Source organism: Anas platyrhynchos, chromosome 13 (assembly GCF_047663525.1).
Source record: "Anas platyrhynchos isolate ZD024472 breed Pekin duck chromosome 13, IASCAAS_PekinDuck_T2T, whole genome shotgun sequence".
NCBI classification, from domain to species: domain Eukaryota; kingdom Metazoa; phylum Chordata; class Aves; order Anseriformes; family Anatidae; genus Anas; species Anas platyrhynchos.
The window spans coordinates 18,700,775-18,724,647 of NC_092599.1; the positions used below are offsets into that span (position 1 = coordinate 18,700,775).

Consider the following 23,873-nt stretch of genomic DNA (forward strand, 5'->3'; position numbering starts at 1 on the left):
AGAGCTATGGCTACAGCTGAGATTAGAAAAGACCAGAGGTAAGAACAAGTAAAGTCTGTCCTGTGCTTATTTAATAAACCTAATCATTCATTTAGAAACAAATAAAATTTGAAATAAAACCAAACTGACTTCCATAAAGGTGGCCGACAATAAAAATCACAGTAACACAAGCTTATATTGACTCCAGATAAAATTTTGATAATGAATGTGGTTAATCACACAAGAAAGGCTTTCAATGCATTAACTGCACCCACGAGACAATTCAGAAATTCATCACAGCAGATATAATGGCAGATAGCTTTATATGGCAACTCATACAAACTCCTCAACCTAAGTTTGACTGTAGCTGTCTGCAGACACATCCACTAAGATGTGACCTAGCAGATGACCCATTTACATTCACAAGGACAAATTCCTACTGTTCTGGCATCAGAGGTATTCCTCTTACTCCTCAGGTTTTCAGCCCAAATACACAGGACATTATGATTTTGGCTTTTGAAGTAGCACTGACGATTTTTTTTTTTTTTTTTTTTTTTTTTTTTTTACTTAATTTGCCCTATTTCATGTCCAGCAATCTGTGGTCAAGTAACTCAAGGAGAGGCAGTGGTGGCCCATGGAAAATGCTATGCTTTTTTACAGTGTTCTTATTACTTGCAGTCTTATACATAATTTATTGAAAAGCAACTACAAGAAATTAAATGCTAAAAATGCTTTTACAGTCACAGATGTAAAAAAGGCCTTTGAGCTTATATGGCAAAGATCTTCACACACTATCAAGGATTACAACTAATATATTTTCCAGAACGTTATTCCTATCATTTCCTTCCAACATGATAGCTTTCTGCACACAGCTTGGGCACTGTATCACAGGAAGGTAAGAAGACGCATCATGTCCAGTAAACATCAATCAAATTACCTGTCAGAGCAGCCTGACTCGGAGGACAAATAGAAAAAGCAGCCAGACATCACAAAGTAGCACAACCACATGTTCTAGACCTGCAACGTTGTCATCTCCCTCCTTCCTTCCATCTCCCCCCTCACCACGCAGTGGTCGTGTAACCCAATTAAGCACAGGCAGACTAGAGTACAGGCCACTGAATTTTGTTCAATAATAAATAAAATTCAGTCATCATCACAATGATGATGATGAAAAAACCAGCATTTGTACATGTTGCAATACAAATGCAAACTGATAGGTTCATGTTTGGAAAAATACTACCCTTTATGTATTTCCAATTTAAGTGTCCATAGATAGATTTAATAATAAAATAAAATAAGGTAGGCTTTCACTGGCCTCTCCTCCACCAAAAGGTCTTTAAAATAATCATCTCCTCTTGGGAGAACAAGACCAGTACCACCACAACATACTAAACAAGACACACATCTGTTATTTTTGCCCCATCCTATAGCACAATGCTCATTAACATTACATAAAAAATAATTATTATTAACTTTTTGGTTTTGTAAAAATGAAGCATTAGCCTACATAAACAGACAAAAGATAATCCTTTTACATCATGACCAACACACAGTTTTTAGGCAGTTTTTAGTAGTGGGTTAACTGTTAACTAGGGTGAATTTAATTAAGATTGTTAATATGTAGACACATAATTAGGATCATTATTTCCCTTTTGATTAAGTCATAATGCAAAATATCTATTCTGAAGGGTGATGTACAGAAATTTACAGTACAAATAAAATGTTGTATGATTTTTGCTTATTATTCCATTTTTAAATTTGTAGAAAAAATATATAGTTCAAAACCCGAAATAAAACAGAGCAGAGACAAAGCTACATAGGATAGAAGGAAATAAACATTTTAAATTAAATCAGAAAATTGATAGATTCACTTCATCTTTTCTACGTTTCTTACTTCATTAAAATAGGTCCCAGAATTTCTCACGAAAGTGCAAGTCACATTAGAGAATACAGCCACATTTATAATTTAACAGTGTAAATCATAGTAAAACCACATCTAAATTCTGGTGCCTATATATATTGGATTTGATGCTCATAGAAAAGGAGTAATAGTAATGTGCAAAGAATGAAATTAAACAGATACACCATAAGAAATTTACAGCAATGTAAATCCTATTACTTAAAACAATGGTACAATGACATATGCTCTACTCAGTGTAGCATCTGAAAAAGCAACGCTTTGCTGATCCTAGTAGTTTGACATCGCTGCTGTTCTTAAAAAAGCTAAACAGCAATCCAGGCTTTTTTTGTTGTTGTTTGTTTGTTTTTCCATTTTATATTTCAAATGTAAAATGTAAAAAAGACGTGTTTTAAAACGTAAAAGTCCTTAGTGTGTATATTACTAGAATGTCAACAAGACTTAACGTATTTAAATCTTCTTCAAACTAACTCATGCATTAACAAGCTTGTCTCTCCAACTACTTAACATATGTTATTACAGTTTGGAACAGATCATTTTTAAAGAATATGAAGAATTTGTGTGTATATAACCCCTCCCTTCTCCATACATATTCTACAGAGTTGGTTCTAAAAGAGCCCTAGGCTTACATTTTTCTTCTTTTCAACTATTAGCATTTACTTTCTTCTCATTCTTAAAGATGAGTCAACATTCAGAATAACAGAAGTCATAGTTCACATCTTGTTTTCTACAGCATTGTGCTGAGGCAGGTAAAAGATATCAAAAACGTAAGCAGTAATATAGGAAAATATGGCACAAAATGGTTCTACAAATGACTGCATCATCGCTGTTAAAGAAAGTAACCTACAGAGATGAGATATTCTTTAACACTGCACGATAAACACTGTAAGAAATTCTGTCCCCTACTGAGAGTCACAAAATCCCAGAATCACAGCGCTCAAAGAAAAATGGAGTCTAACATAAATGACTTCTCCCTTGTATAAACATAAGGCATTATTTCAAAGCTGATCCATATATACCTTGAAGACTACAACCTGTTTTCCAAACGTACTTTTCTTGTTTGAACTTCCTATGTACAGTTCCAAGTTTTCACTCATTTTCAAGCATTTCAACTTAACTATTCATACAGTCTCTGTAAAACAAAAGGCTCAAGAAAACTTAAGAACAGATTTCAATACTCTCATTTCTCATTACAAGCAATTTTACTCTTGAATGGTTGAACTTACTACGTCCGCATGTGGAAAGTGCTACTGAACATGAGCTAGATTTACTCAATTAGGACCCTCATGGGCACTATTAAAATAATTGACAACACCTACAGACCACAACTGCATCTCCTTAATGTAAGATCCTTCAGCAAAACTAAATTTAACCTGAAAGGCAGAGGATTTTTAACCAGAGTTCAGAAATGCAAACACCAGGTACAGCCATTTCAAAACAGTGGATTAGAAGTGAACCACTGATGGAGGTGAGGGTGGGTGATAGAGGACAACATAACTGCACAGTTGTGTGTATTGTGTTCTGATTTTTATCTCAAGTGAAACAACATTGCACTACACTTTAAGAGAAAGCTCAGAGTAAGGGTTATGTGGAACCACCAGAATTCAGCCGAATAAAACTGCTCACTGTGCTTGCTGTATGTAGCTGTATGCTGATGCCACAAATCGTATGCAAACTTTAGCATTGCCCTTCCTCTGGCTACAAGTGGATAAACACTCAGCCATTCTGCCAAACGTGACAACTCATGTGAAGAGCTGCTGTGCTGCATTCAGTGAACAAAATACTAAACTCCTGCTGTGATGACTGTAATGTTTGAGAAACTGTTCAAGTAAATAATAAACAATTAATGCATCTTTAGGATACGAGCAAGCATACATACCACAATAAAAACACAACGGTATTTTGCTTTATTGATGTTATATTGCTTTACGACTGTAGTCCATTTCTTTCTGTAAGTATTTATGCATTTAAAAGACAGATTATACTTTCATATGACAAAGCATTCAAACAAAATGGAAGAGATTCTTGACTCGTCATAGACAGAATACCTAGCATCCTACATTGCTTTTACACAAACTGTTGTGTTTTTTTTTTTTTTTTTTTCTTCTCATTATTTTCTTTTCTTCTGCTTAATATCGGCTTATTCACTTTCATTAGGTTAAATCTTTAAATACTCACATGCATAAACACAACCATCATCTGTGCATTTCTAATATAGAAATCATTCATCTGCCAAAAAGGTAACACCCTAAAAATGGTTCGTGGAAAGAAACCTACCAAACAATAAACTGATCACTACTCCCACTTCTGGAATCCTCAACACAGATATCAGAGACGTGATGACAGATGAAGAAGGAAAAGGTACTCACAAATAACACCTTCTGCAAGCCATCCTTGAATGTGTTGTGGATTTGGTACTTATATTTTCTTTCAAGCAGTCTGAGGTAGAAAAGCTTTCTTAAGAAAAAAAAAGAATCACATTCACAGCTTTTACATGCTCATTCAAGATCAGCCACAGAGGAACATCACAGATAAGTAAGCTGGTGATGTAACCAGCATCAAACACTGCATCAGATAAACCCAAAGGCTCTACAGGGTTATATTTTGCAAAGCCAAAAGGTTTTTCCCAGAGAGGAGGTTTAGCAAGCATAAACCAGCCACATTGTTTTCACAATCCTTGTGGGCTTGCTTTCTGCTTCCAGAATAAGTCCCAAATCTATGTTTATTATTAAACTTCATCACCAAGAAAAAATAATATGCTTTCTCATTTGGTATTTAGACTGGAATTTAAAAGCACGGAATGATGCATTTTCGAATGCACCGTCTCTATATGAACACTGTAGTACAGTCCAAACCAAGAAAAGGCCATTGGTCCTTTTATCTCCATGGTAACAGCAGCATCTGTGAAGACAAACCGTATTCCCTCTTCACTGCAAAGTCAATTTATAGTCACATACTATGACATAAACCGATAAGACAGCAAAGCTAATCAGCAACGAGGAGAAACAGGAACCAAAACACGAGATTAAGCTCCTGCTCAGGAGAATGCTCTTCTGTGCATAGCGTTTCTCATGTGCAAATTACAAAATGAAGAACTAAATCAAGCTGATCCTTTGAGCTGATCCAAGCTGGGAATTTGTAAACTTACTAGTTCAGCTAACAAGGATAGTTGCTGAATATTTAATAAAATTAGCTTCATGTTTAAATCCAGTTTTACCATATTTAATAGGATGACAATTAGCAAAGTAGTTGTTTGTAAAAATCACCAAACTATTACTTAAATATGACCTTTTCCTTCAATATTTCCTTAAAAGACTCAGCATTAATAGCAATGCCAGAGTGAGAAGTTTCATAGCTGCAAGACACTGCCCTCCCATTGCCTTCCCCTCTTTTTTAAGCACCATCAGTGATGCAAGGACTTCAGCAACATCATTCCTGTGCAGTAACCACTAACAGTCTCTACCTCCGGGTAAATGACCAGGCTTGATGAGTCACAACCTTGGTTTATTTAATTCCTGTCCATGGTAGTTCTTTGTTCAAAAATAAAATTTAAGAAGTTCCGTTTTCCTTTCCTTGCTTACTGCCCCACTCCAAAGCTCAGTGCTAAGGCCTTACATTATCAACATAGCCAAGCTTCCTCCCTTGCTTCATGAATCAATATAATGACCATCTGCTCATATTATTAAGTTAAATATATACCAGAACACACTGATGAGGGCAGCTCATTTGCCATGGTCAAGTGATCAGTTCATAGCCGTTCCATAGCCAGTTGTAATACTGCCAGAGTAAGAGAGAGCAGGTGGTCAGCCAAATGCTACTTATCACAGCATTACCTATGAAGTTCCCCAGGCTAAAGAGAAGCATGAACTGTCAGAGATGCTGCTAAATTAGGTAACTTTGGGAAAAAACAACAATAAGAAAAAGGTACGGCATGAGATTTTCTGGTGATCTTTATATAAAACTGATTTGCAAAGGACTGTCTTTTGTTAAAAACACCCCAAGTTGCTCCCCTTTGGTCAGTCATCTGCCTAAAGCTGAGCAATTAGCTTCTAACTCTCCCCCACCCCCATGTATCTGCCACACCAATTCCTGCTCCTCTGGAAACCAACATCAAAATCTTATTTAACTGACATGCATTTAGTTTTACCTAATCATCTTACCCCTTCCATCACTACAAAATACATTTTATGGCCAATTATAGAAGTTTCAGGGAAGCCACAGCCCCAGTGTCACCCCCATGTGGTAGAGCTACATCGGTGCAATAGGAAACCGCAACTAACTGAGAGATGAGTCCCAAAGTTCTCCATTTCCCCTCGTAATTAGCCCATAATGCTTGGATACTGCATCAACAGGTACTTAATCGGTATTCATTTTCAGAAAGCTACATCTGTCTAAACATACACTTGACATGACGCTGCCCCACACTGCAGAAAGCGTACTATACAGTTTTGTCTCATGTGGCAATTCCGAAACAGATTTATTTACAAAGCTCACAAAACCTTCGCTGTGAGGCTGATCCTGAAAGTCTAATGCAGGCTCATGGCTTGGACCAGGCTCCCTAGCAAAATGTCCCCATCCCATGTTGTAAGCCTGATTTAAAGCATCCACGCCTTGAATACACACATGTATAACACTGCAAAACTGAAACATAATTGCTTGGTATCTGCTAATTTTGCAAGCTAAACACCGTTTCCACAAATTCACAGAATCAAGTGTGTTTTTTTTTTCTATTGCACTGAAGACAGCTGAAAGGTATCTTTCCATTTTCCAGAGAAGTCTTTCCATGATTTAAATGCTACCTCATTCTTAACAGATACTAAATACAAAGCACTGAAGAAATTCTAAAAGGTGCACATGTACTGTGAAATTGCACATCACAGCCAAAACCTTCTAACAGCAATCAATACATCACAAAGATAAATGTCTGATAAGAAAATAAAGCCCTTCCATAAAGAGTCCTATAAAATGGCTTTCCAACCTACCCTAAATTCACACAACTTAATCACCACTGCTCTATAAGGTAGAGGATATACAAACAGTCTCGTCAGCTTGGTCTGATTCTTCTGTTTTCAAATCTAGTTTCTGCAGGTGTCCAGCAGCACAGTGCACAGACTGAATGAAAAATGAGGAATAAATTATTCAGGTATTCAGAAAGGTGTTAAATGGATGATAATCATTTCAGAAGGAAACACTTTGGTCCCATAACTAAACCAGGTTCTGTGTAACAGTTAATCACCTAAGCTATTTTTTTCCAAAAGTCCAGTTTTCAGGAGTAAGAAAAACAAGACTGAAAAGCCAAATCAATAAGCAAAAGTAAATTGTACAAGATGCATTATCTGGATTCCACAAATGCTAATGCTACAGAAAGGCTCTCAGCTGCTGCATGCATGTTGAATTCTGTACCCACACATCTTTAGATGTGATTCCTACTGCTTCTTCACTTAGGTTTCCTACAACAGTTTTAGTAACAAGCTTCCCCAAAAGCAGTAACTGAGCTTTCTGAATGTTTTCTTCACATACGAAAGATGCATTCATAATATAAGAGCTATTCCTTCCTATTCTGTAATGAATAGCATTGAAATTTTAACTTTAGACAGGACAATAGGAATCAATTTTTTGTTATGCATAGCATTTTGTCTTGTGTTTTGTTCAAGTTTTCTGTCTGAAGCATTCAGAAAAAGATAACTGAAAAACCACCATCTGGTTCTAAACCCATCTGAGCCCCTACCATATTATTCAAGGTAACAGAGCAACTTGCATACTATATGTTAAGAGTGTGCTCAGGTTGCTGTTTGAGGTCATATATCTTTAGTCCATTACCTTCATCAGTTCTCCCCTGGTCATATGAAGTTGTCCTGATGTGTAAATGTATGATAAAGCCTGCCCATGTTTGTATTTTAGCAGAAGAAATTAAAATGTTTTAACAATTGATTGAATACTATGAAGTGAAGTTAGTAAGTGTACCAACTATCTAGCCTATGATTTTAACTTCAAAAAGTCTTTATATATACATATATATATATATATGAAAAATATAGTAAGTAGGACAGATTTGGAACATGAAGGTTACAGTTTTTCCTGATGCTATGAAGTCCACTCAGCAAGATACTTGGTACAGTACGTTATTCAACACCACTCCGTGGAAAGTCCTAGATATAAGATGCCCAAACTATTACCATAACAAGTTTGATTTCAAAGTATTAAATACAAAGAAAGACTCTGAAAAGACACTGAAATTGGGAAGAACTCCTATGGGTTTTGTCAGGTGCTGAATGTCACAGTAAGCATTCAGTTCTACTAATTCCTAGCATTATTAATCTGTGTATGCAGCCAGTGAAGCATTTCCAAAAATGGGTTCTCTCTGCTCAGATTTCTGTTCCTTTAATTACAGCAACAAATAAATCACCTGAACAAAGTCAAACAGCACTATACATGATAGCCTCTGTAGGGTCACCAAAACTTATGCACCACATGAGCTGTAATTCATACACCAGATGACATTTACAAATCAAAATGACCCTCTACTAATTGTTGGCTTGTTCGTTTTAAATGAAGGCTGAAAATCATCTTGAACGATTTAGGATATAGTACCACGCACAGCTATTTGTTATCACTTGTTTTCTCATGCTTATTATTTTATTTACATGTTGGTCTCTGCATGATTAAGATACTTAGCCATTTATTCATTTTGGAAAATCAGATCAAGCCAGCCTTGTGGCTGAAGTTACAAGAGAAGTCACATGGCATAAAGCACCTACCCCTTGCCCTGCCCTCCATGAAGTCTCACCCTATCTGCTTGAATATACGTGTACAACCAGACAAGTATACTCCAAATCTGAAAAGCGTAATTATTGGAACAAAGCCATTAAAACCTAATTTTGATCTCACTAGTGTGATTAGGAGCAGCTGTGTTTTCTATTATCATGTTCTAACTTGTTTGCTTTACAATGTTATTTCTATCAGACTCTGGCCCTTTGTTTCAAAGATTTTTTTCTTTTCTAAAAAAAAAAAAAAAATCTCAACAGATTAAACACTGAGACATTTTTCTACTTGTCCTCATGATCGTGGCCCCAAAAGTTAGTTTATAACTTTAACACTAATCAGTATTTCTGGACATCAGGGTCATTCTCTAAATGTCACTGTCACGAAATACTTCCACAGCTTCAGCAAAATAACTTACAGTCTGCGCAGAGTCTGATCTGGACAAAGTTCAGTGTCCTTGTTTTGTTAAAGCCTATTTCTTAAGTGTCAGTATCCCTGTGAATGCTGTAGGGGGGGCCCAGAACTCCCCCACTGCAGGAAGGCTCAGGGGACACAGTTTGTCTGCTTGCCAAGCAGCTCTGCTCCTTGTGATTCACCGAGGGTCAGCACAGCTACGTACCTGACTTCCTTGCTCTCATGCTGCTGCCAGAGCCAGCATTACAGCCTGCTGTGCGCTTGGGACTGAGGGACAGCACTGCTTACACCTGATTGCTCCTGTGGCCCTTCCTCAGCCCCTCCTGTCCTGCTCCTGTTTGGCTGGTATTGGAACACAAGTTGCACCTACCAGATATATCCTGGAACACGGGATGCAAATATGCTTCTTTTAACGATATTAAAGCATGAAAAGTGGTATTTTCTATGCCTTACATTAAAAACTCAAGTATTAAGGGGTTTGACAACAGAATTAACTCAGCATATTGGGGTAGAAGGGAGAGACAAGGCTGACAACCACCAGGCTGTTTACAGAGGCTGTTAGTAACTGGGAGATCGTAGTGATTACTTCTGTGGAAAAATACATCCAGTACTGGATAAAAATTCCCACATATCACCTTAATCATTCTACCACCTGAGACTGTGAACTACTTCTGAGAATGTGGGGCTTGGCTTGTGCCTATCAAGCCTCTCTTCAGCCCCAGAGGAGCATGGTTGGGACAAGGGCCCAAACCGCTCCCGAGGCCACCATGTCTGGACCAGGGACCCAACCACAGCCATCCTCACAGCCACCAAAACACCGCTGGACACGGAGGTCGAGGGGCCCATCCCACTGGCTAATGAGGGAGAAGGAGGGGGCAAGCAAAAGGCAAGGCTGGGTGTTTGGCCGCTGGCCGGGGTCAGCCCACCTTGGACCTCCTAGGTCCCTCACGTCTCCTCCAAAACATCCACGAGCTGCAGGTGGCTTCCGTGAGGGGAGGCCGGGGTTACCCTGCACGGCTGGTCCCAGAAGGTTGTGGTGCCTCTGAGAGAACCCGAGGCAGGGCAAAGCTGAGCCTGTGGCTGCTGGCACCCTGGGGCAGCAGTTTTGTGAAAGGGCAAAAACACAGCATGGCAGCAAGTAGTGAGGGAAAACCTCTGAGAAACATCAGCGCGAGCACCGAGGTGGAGCAGCAACCACAGCTGCCAGGGCAGAGGGTCCCTGCAGCCCGTGGAGTCTGCTCATGTGTTAGTGATCAGTCGATACACATCTGCTTGTGTTGAACGTCCTTCACAATATTAATTTTATTCCTGTATGTCCTGAGCTTTGATAGGCAGTTGCTGATGAATCCATCTATTTTATCTCGTATATTTTCCATTTACCATTAACATGGTTAGAAGCATTTATTCAATCTAATACTTTCCCTGCTAGCATTTGCCTCTGATTCAGAGACAAGTAATAGACATATTAAGCCACAGAGCCTAAATCTTTTCCACATTAAAAACAAAATAAACAACCCTCCTTTTCCACAATGCCCTGGTGTATGCCTTTTCCGCATTAAACATTTTGCTCTTCAGTCCCATAACCATTTCTGAATTTCTCCAAGTTGTCCATTTCTAATTCTTTCAAACCTGTTTCCATTGTTTCACTAAAACTACTCTATTTTGCCCCCAAATCCCTCTCCTTCTCCCAGAAATGGACAGGCCCTAATTCTCAGCAGGCTGTCTTCTGGGATCAGCTGTTCTGGACAGCCCCTGCTCCTCACCCAATGGAGCCTCAGCTAAGCACCAGGTCAGTAGCTGCTGAACTCATCCACCGTCTCTTGTCAATAAAAAAACATCACCATTACTGGCAGAAGGACGGAGTTGAGGGAAAATCTGAATTTTATCTCTCACAGTAAATTATTTTCCTATTCAAATACTGGTTTTGTCCACAATCTGACAGAATTATCACCCTAAATGTGAAGTCTCAGGACAAGCAGTAACTTAAAGATGTACTAGACATCCCTAGACTTCACAGCTCTGAATTCACAGCCAAACTTACTGCTTTACAAATGAAACAAAGCATTCTCAAGCAAGTTTTGTACAACTGCAATTTTACTTGAGATTAAATTTATGATTTGTTTTCCCTCTCTATTATTAAGAGAGCAACAAAGCCTGAGAAACCTTTGGAATAGTTCTCTGTAGCTGTAATATTTACCACTCACCCTTCACTGGACAATACTCCAAATGCCATAGACTTGAAGGCATCAACTACAACTTGAATATAGACCTAATAGAGAAGAGTCTATAAATTTACAGGCCTGAGCATAACTGAATAACAGCTCACAACACATAGGAAGAATCCAAGACGGAACTATTTCAGATGCACCAAATCTAAGCAGCAGCAGGAATACCTGGAACACGGCCTAGAAACAGTTGCAGGCAAGGACTAAGTACAATGTTTTGGCCTGAGTCACTCTTCTGGGCTTCCTGATATCAGGTCACAGCTGCTGTCCTCTTTAATAAAACAATACACTGATAATGAATCACACTGTAATAGGTATTTGGAAAGCAAATAAGTTTCTTCAGAGTTTAGATAGTTTAATTGCTACTATTAATTTGACATATAGCATTGTAGTTAATAAGGGAAAGAATGTAAGTACAAAATATTTGTTCAGATTCATTCCATCACCCTTTGGACAATGAAGCTGAAAATGCAAAAAAACAAAAAACAAAAACAAAACAAAACAAATAAACAAACAAAAAAAAAAAAACACAAGAGAGAAAAAAAGAACAAAAGAAAAAAGAAACCACTGAAACCAAACCAAACCAAACAAAAATAAATAAATAAATAAATAAATAAAATTTGCTGCATTCACTTTTTAGTATTTGGGATGGTATAAAATAGCAAATAAGTATCAGAAGAATGAACTCTAATGAGCAGGATGTAATTAATTCCTACAGATCTTCTGGTCTAAGTAATGCATATCTGTCACTGTAAGATATTTTACTAACATTAGCAAACTAATGGGTGATGTAATACATTATTTAAGAGATAAGAAAAAAATGTGTCTCAATACCTCAGGATACCACAACTTACTAAATGATGCAGATGTGTTTTTTTCTTTTTCGTTGATACATATTTCTGACCTAACCCAGAGTTATGAAGTCATTCACCCAACAGCTAGCTAATCCAGGCTATCTTCTCACAAAGGCATTCAATTGGGCTGTAAAGAAAATAAATATACCAAAATTTAAAAAGAATCAAAGTTCAGAAGTATTTCCTACATCCTTTATTCATGTTAATTGTGTGCTTTATTTCTGTCTCTAAACTCTGTTGACTTCAGCTGCTAGTCAATAGATCTTACATAACACAGACATTTCCGTCGTTTCATTTTTGCTACATAAAAATAAGTTGGCAATTCATTATTTTTTCTTAGCATTCATTTACTGTGAAGGCATTTTAAATATTTTGTCCTTCATTGTTTTAATAAAAATTGAGCTTAATAAATATTTTAGGTGGAGGAAAAATTACAAGTTAATGGTCATTTAATTATTTTGGCAACCAGCCTATGACACATTTCACAATAAGGAGCTTAGACTCAATTTTAATAACTAGACTCAATTTTACCACGTAGACAAATTCAAGTGTTTGCCCCAGAATTATTAGCTGGGGCAAAGAGCAGGAATCTACTGGTTCAGATGATCAATTATAGTAATTAAATAGACAAGACTGAAGACAATTGATGTCAATAAATATGTCAATATGTTAATAAATACACCAATGCCACCTCTCCCCCCAGGGTAAATATAAACAGAAATCTAGTTGGAGATTTCATGGGTGCATTGCTGACGGAAGCAATAAGTTATCACTGGTACAACAATGAGCATATAATTTACATGCCCCACTAGCTTCTAGAAGAACCTGAGGAGATGATAAAAAAAAAATCACAGCTGAGTTCCTGAATCATGGGTGTTTATGGCTGTTGAAATCCCGTGCCCTGGAAATTCTAGGGAGCACCTGACTGCTAAACTATTGCAATTTGGCTACATTTGGGACATAACAGTAGTGGAATTTACAAATGAAAAATGTACAGAGCTATTATTATGAGAGTTTTTGTTGTTGTTTATCTCAACTTTAATATCACTACTACTGCATAGTTCATCCTACCATGACCACACATGGTAGGGCTGAGTGGCAGCCACAGTGTCAAGAACAGGCTGAGCTGGCTGAGTTGAACTACCTGTACATCCACCACAAGCTACTTGCTGTGTCAGCCTATTAAAGCGCATGAAAAATTGCCAACTTTCTTTCACATCCAGTCATCTGTATTTACATGACACTCTGCTGCAGCAGCTCGTGGCACTGTTCTTGACAGACTGCATTAGGAGATAACAGCCCACGGCAAAAAACATGGGAACTGCAAAGGAACCCTGCCCTGGCGTGGGGTCAAGGGCAGGGTCACCATCTGATGATATAAATCAGTCTGTGCTGAACTGCAGTCCCTGGGTTCCTACCTCAGAAGTGACGTATCATCCTTGACATCTATAAATCATGCGTATTCTTTATTAGTTTTAAAAGCAGATTTTCAACTTGGAGGAAGGTCAAAGGGATTTTTGAAGACATCCAGTAGTTTTGAGCATGTGCAAGTGAACACACCAGTTTAATGCTGTTTGATGATGTAGAAACCATCAACTCAGTGGTTTCAAATAAGTATAGCCCTCAAAGAACATTTCAGTGAAATGACTGATGCTGAAGAAAAATGTGAAAAGGTAGTTCACACCAAGCCTATACTTGAAGTTATAATTTATAGGAGAAGAGCAAGGCAAAGAGAATTTCACAGGAGAAAAAAAAATCTCTGTTAGTCAATATTGTGTGCATATAGAACCACTGCATCAGGCCATGAAACTTTCAGAGAAGCTTTACCTGAAAAAGCATCTATAATCTTCAAGACAATCATTTATCTGCAGAAAATGTCAGGGGGTCAGGTATTCCAAATGTGTAAAACTTATTAATGAAGTCATGCATATTTAGGATATGTACTTAGTGATAGTTATAACACAATGGAAAATTTAAAAATCCACTTTATGGATTCATGTATTGCCCTATATATTCAAAAGCATCAATATTCAATTTACATTATTCTTATTCTTCCTTGCATTCTCCTGAAGCATATCAGATTTGAGTCCAGATTAACACAAGAATCCAAAGATCATGCTTCAATTTCTGCTCTGTTCTGAGGCCTGTTAAATGTCAGATTAGAGAGCTGATTATGGAGTTAAAGGTTTCAAACTGGAGTGCTTGTTAATTCAATAACTGAATATAGGACATGAAAGGCTGGTTTATAGTAAGCTCAGTTTTATAAGGAACAGCTCTCAGAAGCACGCAGTACTGTCCAAAACTCTCAGAAAGCCTGGAATTGTGCAGTTATTATTATTATTACATGTATGTGCTGGTTCTCTGGTGCTTCTAATATGTCTACAGACAGGGATTAGCAGCAGTATTTTCCTTGGTGAATTAAGGGTAAATGAAAAAAATCAAGTATCCATCCCCTCAAGGCCCTTCTGCAATAGCCGTAACAAGTAAAATACCTCTACACATAGAGCGCAGAGTACGAAAGATAACTGCATTCAAGTTTGCACACAGAAAAGTCATTGGCTAACAAGGACTACAGAATACGCACTTGTAGACACAAAAAATTCCTCTCGAGTACCATTTGCCAGTTATTTTTTTCTGGCAACAGACACAGTGGACTTGGCCAGCATTCCTCAATGCAGCAGAGGCATCAGGCTGGTGAAACAGCTGCTCTCGCAGGCAGCCGGAGCAGGAGTAGCTGGCCAGCTTCTCCTCTGAGAGGCTTTTGGAAGCCAGCCACCATCAGAGCAGGCCTGCTTGAGAGCAGCTATACTGGATGCTAATGACCTTGGCAGTACACGTCATAAAGTACAAGTTGAGCTCTGCTAGAAGAATCCTAAAAAACTCTACGCAATTTTTTTTTTCCAATGTGTAATCTACTGCATCCCTTTCTTAAACTTCAATCTGCTTAGGACTCTTCAGTGATTAATATTAACAACAAATATTTCAGCAATTTAAATTACTTTTCAGACCTACGCAAACAAATAACACAGCTCCTAGCAAACATCTGCTGTTAAATCCACAGAAATGGGTCATTTTTTGCAGGATAGTTTTAGCAGACATTTACATTTCAAGTAGAAATTTGACCTATTGAGCATTTCAGCCTAGGGGCAACTTGTTTGAAAGTTTGAAGGAACAGAGTTAATTCATGGAACAAGTTATTATTATTGATTTATATGCAGAAATTGTTTGAAACAACTTCAGAAATTCTGATAACAGCATTCAGAATGATTAATATGTAAAAAATATGTTTATTCCATTTCAATTCTCCTCCATATGACACCTACCAACTTCTGAATAGTATAACTGTATTAGAAACAAGAACATACTGCCCTCCTTGCAGTTACTAGTTAGCTAGACCAAATAGAAAGAAAATCTTCAAAAGAATTACTCCTTTCTCCCCACATTTCTTTTCTTTTTCATTATAGGTAACAGATTAGCAACACTAAATTTGTATTTATGTAGTTGTCTAAACTCTGTATTTATGTAGATGTCTAAAAAGGTTTCTTTACAGCAGTAGATTAGTATTTCAAGAGTAAAATTTTACTTAGACCCAAGACAGATTATGTGGTTCCAGTCTCTACAATGAGCTTTATTTGTTGAGGATCAAGTTCCAGCCAGCTCTGGTAGGCACATTAACTGAAAGCATTTATGCTGATATTTAGCCTGGGAATTAAGGTGTGCTGCAACGAGATGAATTCACACTTAAATGTGGCTCAAAGCAGCCCGACAGAAGGGGAAGCACCACTGCAATACAGGCCTCTCAGCACAGAGAACAGGTTTATCTGTAATGTTAAATGTATTCGGTGCATTAAGTGGAAAACCAAAAACAACCAACAACAAAACAAAGCAAACAACCCAGCAACAGCAAACACCCCAAAACTGTCTTCTGTTTTTAAAGCCATTGGGAGTTGTGATGATACACACAGACTGTGTTCTCTGAAGCAAAACAGGAATGAGATGTTAGCACTCTGAAGTGGTACCTGCCAATATCCCAAATCTGCCCTAACACACATCTACCAGATGAACTGTATCCATTTTTAAGAAACCTAAATTCATGCTTTCAGGGCTATGCACAGAACCAGAAGTATAGCCAGAGAAAGGATATCAGTGTTTATCCCACAACAAAGCAATTTTGTAAGTTTTTCTTTATAATATTACATTAAGTAATGTCTGAAAAGAAATAGAGGTGCTTAACATATTTTGAGTGTAGTATACACATCATACATGTATATTTTCACTACCACTTTCACCTTATTATTACATCATCAATAAAACAATTGTAATATGTTACTAATAAGATGTTTATTCAGCTCTTCCAGAAATACAAAATATGAATGCTTTCAAATGAATTTTCTATATACAATATGCAATTGTATAGGAGCATAACCCACAGAAATATTATAATGAATTCTAACCATAAGTCTTTCAAACATAAGGTTGTCTAAACTCATTAGTCTCTTTTCTATGCAAATGCCTGAAAAGAAAGCAGTGCTATGCAAAACAAATTTGCTGTAGATTCACGCAACCATTGCAAATTGTTAATGAACACTCTCTAAAGTAACCACACCACTGACATTCGTTTCAGTTTGATGTTTTGAAAGCCCAGCCATAAAATATCAGAACCATCCAATATTGTTAAAACAAAAACAAAAAAAAGAATAATTTATACAACTTTCTTGAATTTTGTTTCTGACACGGGTTATAAAAGAATGAATGTCTTGATGAAATAGTGTTTGCTGAAGAGATCCCAGCTGTGCTTTACCATGACAGTATCTAGCCAGACTAAAGGTCTATTTTGTCTTGTAGACCACACCTATAACAGATACATAGAGGAGGGTACGAAACCAAAGGATTTACTATTATTATTATTATTATTATTATTTAAGCCTGGAGACAAGAAGACCTGGGGGAGCTAACACCAGCTTTCCAGAACCTTAAATGAGGTTACTGAGACTGATGGAGCCAAGCACTCCACCGAGGAGCATAGCTGGCAAGAAGACAGCAGTCACACTGGAATAGGGCAAGCCCTGACTGAACAAGGCAAAACTTTTGCCTGTTAGAATAACTAAGTACTCAAACAGCCCCAAAGCAGTTATGAAATCTTCAGCTTCAGTGGTTTAAGACCTGAGCAGACAAGCTCTCAACAAAGTGGTCTGATTTCAGTGTTGATCCTGCTTTGAGCAGTAGGATGGACCAGATGACCTCCAGGGTCACTTAAACTTGAACAGTTCTGTGATTCAATCATACTCTGGTACTTGTCCAGTTTCCAAGAACTTACAGTTCAGCGACTCCCTAACCACAGGAGTGTCTCAGAGGTTAATAACCCCGGGTGAATTTTTCTTCCACGACGGTGTCTTTTGAATCTGTATGAACTCAGCATCAACTATGCTCTGTGCCAGAGCATTGGAAATTTTTATTATGCTTTACAGGGAAAAAAAAAACTTCTATTTTCTTAATCAGCCTTCATTTTCTGCTCAGTAGCTGTGATTACAGGACAGGCTGAATGATTACTCTTACTCACTCCATAAAACTCACAGTCCTATTAACCTTTCTCATTCCTCTCCTCCATCCCACCAGCCACTCCTTTTCAGGCTGAAGGCCAGTGCAGTAAATCATTATTTGTATAGAAGCTGTTCATTGGATCATTTCTGATTTCCTTCTTCTTGCCTCTTACCACTGGAGAGCAACATCTGTAGATCAAGATTACTATTTCATAAGAAGTGAAGTAAAGAATATTTCAGAGCATGTGTCTTGTCCAATTCAGCTACCCTTATGACAAATAAATAAATAAATAAATAAAAGATTCATGGCAGGTTCAGCCTTTTACTTCTTTATAGGGAAATAATCATTGATGGCCCATTATTAAAAAGTGGTGGAAGGAACTTTCCTAAGCTGATTAGGTTGCAACTTCCAGACACAACTGTCCGTGAGGCTTCTCTTTGCTTCTGTGACCACACAGAACAGTGATGAGGACTGGGGCAATATGCCACCTGAGCTAGTCAAAGAGAAGACAGATGGTGCTGGAGGCAGTGATCAAAGTTATAGCAGGTAAATCTGTTCTGTTTTCATAATTGTGAAGGCTGTTTCATTTGTGTGATGAATTTCAAAAAAAAAAACAAAAAAACCAAAAAAAACGCATGCCTATTAATTCAGTTTTGCAAACCTCAATAGTATATTTTTTGTTCTATACAAAAAAAAAAAAAAAAAAAGTAAAAAAAAATCTTTCAGGTATGAATAAATCAGAGTATTTTCCTTGCTGGAAACAAAGTTAACTGGCATCCATTTTACAAAGAATGCCCAGTGTACTAAGTAATATTTGCTCCAGAAAAATATTAGTTTTAAGCTAACTTAAAATGAAATGAAACATTCAATTATAGAACTTTGCAAATATATCAGAAAAAATGTTTTGTGGGTGTTGTTTTCTGACAACATTAATGTTAAGATGAATGACGTAGCTTTTTGCTATGTATGTGACCACTCAGCCCCACTGAAGAGCTATCCCCAAGCAATATTTTCCTTTATGCCAGGAATTCCTCATATTTGGGGTTATGTAAAAGATAATAACATGGAGATGCAATTATATTGCATTCTTTCTCCTAGAAACATACTCTTCTGCTTTGTAAAGGCAGAAACTAAGAACTGGTACATTTCAGGATGTGAACGTTCATCTAAAAAGAACTTCAATGTCTCCAAAACTATCTCAAGTCTTTCAAACTTGAGAAATATTCTAAGATATATGGGTATTGCTTATATAGGACAAAATCCACACTTGCTAAGACTGGTGAAAGAAGTCTTAGCAGAACAGAAAGAACAAAATCAGCTCCAGATGTAGCTCAGCAAGCTTGAGGAATCATACAAAAAGCCTTATTTAGTATGCTACAGCAGAGTGCAAGCAGAATGAAGGTCATGCCTTGAGAGGAAACAGCAAAGAATGAGAGGTAGTTTCTCTCCTTTCTCTCCTTTAAGTCAACGCTGCATGCTCTTCCCTTTAGCTGTCTGCATGAGCTGCAACACAAAGTTAAAAGGAAATGTGGAATGAAAGTTTCATCGCACAAGGCCAGTGTGGTTCAGGCATGTCAAGTGCCTTTAAATCTTAAAAACTTCTCAGCACAGTTTGCAGCTTAACAGGCATGGATAACAAAGTTGTTTATTTTATATATAGAACTATCTATCTCTGTATTATTAATATATATTAAACAGCTGAATACCTATATGCTAAACATTAAGCCAGTAGCCTTTTGTATATATTTTTGGTGGTAGCCAAGAAAAGCCTTTCTGAACATTTAATGTGGTCACCATCAATCCTTTAATCGTGTGTTGCTGTAAAGATTTTATTAATGTTCTAGCCATACTACTTTAGTACCATATTTCATGGAAGAAGTCTCTCTGGAGCTGGAACTAGATTTATGTCCACCCATCCCCCAAATCCATCCATTTGTCTTCCCTAAATCACACCAAGTTTTCCTCTGTAGGGTCCAAAAGAGAGTTGAGTATTTTGTGAAGAGGAGTACTTGTTTGATTTAAATGATCAGCAACATGGAAGCAGAAAAAGCCACTGACTGCTGATCCCCTGCAAGGGACATGGGTCCAGTCCTGTGCCAGGTTCTGCCTCCTGCTGCCACTTGGTTTGTGTAGGTAGTGGCACTCAACGGAAAAGGGCCTCAAAAGCACTTCATTCTCAAGTCTACCCATTTCACACAAAGGACATTAAGAGAATGACTTTCTAGTGTGAGGATGGAGAAGCTATCCCAAAGGCCAGATTTATTTTTTTTTGGAAGATTTCATAGTGACAGAATGGTACTACTTGATGAAGTAGTAGACAGAATGACCTACTTGACGAAGTAGTGCAAGATGCCTGGGCAGAAAGGTGGTTTCTCCCTCCTCAAGAAGTAGCCAAAAGTGTGACAACACTTCGGATTACAAAACATTTCAATGCCTTAACAGAGCATATCAGCTATGGCACCTTCCAGCTAGACACTTCAGCCATGATTCATTATGCCAGTATATGGCATGTTTTCAGGAAAGAACAACTTCCTTAACAGCAGAGGTTACCACTTACAGCTCTTCTGGAGAGGCCCAATAACAGCACACTTACATTTGTTAAGCCAGAAGTAATTTGTTCTGAATATCAGTAGACTAAGTTGCATGGAACTGAGTTAGGAAAGCAAGGATTTTTCTTTTTGGCACTAGTTTAATATTGATTTTTTCCCCTCTTAGCAAAACAAACTCCTACATTTCTTTATTTTTGGAAGACACAATGAAAGAATTAATGAACAGAAAATACTTAATTTTTGAAGACACCTGTGAAGAATTAGGTCGATTTTATAACAGGCTGTTTTTTCTTTTGTAAATTTCTACTTCTACTTCCAGTTCAGAAATTCATTGGAAAGCATGCTGATTTGTGCACAATGCTATTTAAGCTTTATTTTGTCACTGCACTTTCCCTATTTTTAATGACACGAAAACATCGGCATTACCTGGCAGCACCAACTCAGTGGTCCCTGCTGCCTGACATGACACAACAGTCACCTCTCCAAGGGGCTGGCAAGAAAATAGAAAGTACCTTCATCTTTGGCAAATACAGAATGTGCAGCGCACAGGTGCTGTCTGTTCCTGTCTTGGTTTTATTTTTGTTTTCAGCAGGTGGATGGGGCAATTTTCATTCCCACGCACTGATACCATTACATGGAACCAAGGATAATTAATACAGTAGTTAGAACTTGCTGAGAAGTTGGGTATTTCTCATTAAGAGAAAACAAACAAACAAATAAACAAACTTAAAATCCCACCACTGGTTAAGCCAAAGTTGAGACTGAAACAAAGATGCAGGAATGCCCCTGTTCAATGTTCACATTTAAAAAAAACGTTGAAGTGTCATTAACGTTCTTAGTTTAGGTTGTAGTGCCAGTTTAGGCTGTAGCAGAACTGCAGTGTTCATCATTCCAAATAAAGCCCTCCTAGGTTTTCCCTGAAAAACACATTGGTATCTAAAAGAAAGCCTAGAGACCTTACAGGTTGCACTGGTCAGCCAGTCACTCATTTCAGACAAATTAAAGCTAATAGGAAGAGAACAAAAGCACTGGTCAGCAGATAAACTGAGAAAATAAGTTCTACAGAGTTTGGATTTTATTTTAGAAAATGAGTTTGTCAGAACTGGTTCCTGGAAACCTTCACGTCACTACATTTTAACCTCAACTCCCACTGCCTGCCAATGAGCTTCACAGGAGACCAGGGCCCACCACTCAGAAGTTCAGGGCAGCCTCAAGAGCAAAATAGGATGGAGCCAGTCCTACAGCTTCACCAGGGCCCAGGACTCCAGTACAGCCAAGGTGCATGGACCAACAGCCATCGACTTCAGGGTGCCAATTCCAAAACAAGAAATGCAGGAAGGAAATGCCTCTGAACCTCTACTAAGTGCAGTGTATTTGCTGACTCCACAACAGGGAGCCTGAGAAACCCCCGTGAGTTAAGCTCCAATGTCCCAACTCTTCTCACTTCCCAGTTGTGGAGCTGGAACCGCTGCATTCATTCTGGGCTCCCCAGAGCTCCCCAGCTTCCTGCCCCACAACCAAGCACCTACAGCCATCCTGCTGACACCCTGCTTTATTTTGGGGAAGAAAGGAAAGGGAAAAATAATGAACAAGGCTAACAAACCTGACATGGGTAGTGAATATTCTAGATAGCTGAGTTCAGACAAGACTAATTCTGGCAAAAGAATAAACTTAAATGCCAAGAGTGAGTCACCCCCAGTAAGCAGAATAAAACACACAGACCTGCCAGGAGCTCTGAGCCGCTCTCTGCTTTCTCAGTATCTGGTGAATACCTGGTTGCTAATCCGTGTAGCTTCTCTGGAAGGTATAATTAGCTAGAGGCATGGATACAAGAGAGGCTTTTAAAAATGGAAAAAAGATGGCAAGTTATTACTGTAGGTGGTTCACACTTGAATTTAAATTCAAGCTTAACATATGTAAAAAATAAAATAATACTAATTCTTAAAACTCCCTGAAGTGCTATTGTTATTCCATGCCAATAAAGTGAAAAAACAAAACAAAACAAAACAAAACAAACAAAAAGACTGCTTTTCTTATCCAGGCAATAGTTGTTCCAATAACTGACATGTTACAGTGCAATATGTATTAAGGTGCATTTAATATACGGTGAGCACAAAATTTCACAATGATTCAAAGTGAAATAGCTTAGCTTCTTACACAATCAATACATGAATTACCTTGTTGCTATAACAACGTGAATTGCCTAGGTGGAAAAACAACTGCTGGTGGCTCCTTCGTGTAAATTGACTTTTGTCACCTCGCATGCCAGACAACACATTATGGCATTACAGGCGCTGCAGTGGCTAAATGAAGCAAAAGGTTTCACCTCTTACGAAGATCACTTCCATGTTAATTTTTCCCTTAGCAGGTGAAAGGTGTAAGCTAGTTGCCCCAGGGGTGGCCAGCTGGCTATGAAACACAGGCTACTCACCACTAAAGGAAATAATATGCTCAGACACGAGCTCTGCTATATGCAAGCCAAGTATTTTTTGCTTCTGTGCTCAGTGCAACACATCTCATACAAGTTGTGTTCAGAAACACAATTTTAAGTCGATTTAATACTACAGAGCGTAACACTAGGTCTCTAACATGAGATGAGTCACTGAAATGACTCAGCTCTCACTTGCTCTTGTTATTCAGACACTGATACAATATGGCACTAGTCTGCCTTATTTAAGGCATATTTATAGAAGCTTGAGTCACTGACTAATGAAAGCCACCTTTTTGAAATGAAACATTAGTTAAGTCAGCTCATACAATTCTAGCTCAAGCGTACTGCCAGAGACACTATGAGGATTTCACTATTCATGCCTGAATCCACTCTTATGATATTAAACATATTCAGCACTTCTTATGTATGTACGTCTTTTTCTTTCCTCAATGTCACATCTCTTGATGTGTATTTAGAAGCCTGCATGTGATGTTAGGTATGACTTAAGAAGCTTTATTATTTTTCATTACTCTCCAGCCCTGCAGGCACATAACTACTGCACTGAAATTTTATTTTGGGGATAGAATCTATTAGCACCATTCCTGCTTTTGGGGTAACTTCCAGGTTCTTGGAGGCAGGAAAGGTGCATGGACAAAATCAGAATTTCACTACTAAAAAGGAAGTATGAAAATGCCAGATACTTGATTCAATCAAAATGAAGCAAACTGGTGAAATTCTATCAGAAGAACCTTCCAGAAGTGGCACAGGAATTATTGGAAAACCAAACCAAAACAAAATGGCGCAGCTGTGCACCTATTATATGTAGGGAACTGCTACACTGGTTTTTACTCCCTACCCCATATAAAAACATGCTGTTAAGGCATTTATTTCTTTCAGCTGAATGTTGAAGACTATTTGATCCAGTACAACTTGTCAGGTTTCAAAAATGTTTCAGAGAAATATTACCATCATTTTTCTTTCACAGTATTAAGTAATGCAGCTTCTCTTCAAGTCTACAGAAATATATTTTCTTATGGTCATTGTCAAATACTTTAGTCCACAACTTAAATATCATTCTTAAAGCAAATGAGACATTCAGCAATTTATCCAAGGATGAAGATTTAGAAATCAGTCTGTTTAACTGAAGGTTGTTGATAGTGCACACACATTTCAGAGTCAGAAGTATCAGATTAAACTTAT

General features: G+C 37.9%; 1 protein-coding gene across 11 annotated transcripts in view; it reads right to left on the minus strand.

Moving 5' to 3' along the window:
• The window catches only part of IQSEC1 (IQ motif and Sec7 domain ArfGEF 1), a 342,853-nt gene that overhangs the window by 188,062 nt on the left and 130,918 nt on the right, over positions 1-23,873 (minus strand). The window contains exon 1 of one of the 11 annotated variants that reach the window (XM_038186156.2): positions 4,267-4,603. The exons of the other annotated variants lie outside the window; for them this stretch is intronic. Coding sequence (XP_038042084.1) covers positions 4,267-4,289 — 23 coding nt within the window. The 5' untranslated portion in view covers positions 4,290-4,603. Of the gene's footprint in view, positions 1-4,266; positions 4,604-23,873 lie in introns of those variants that run through there. 11 annotated transcript variants of the gene reach the window in all.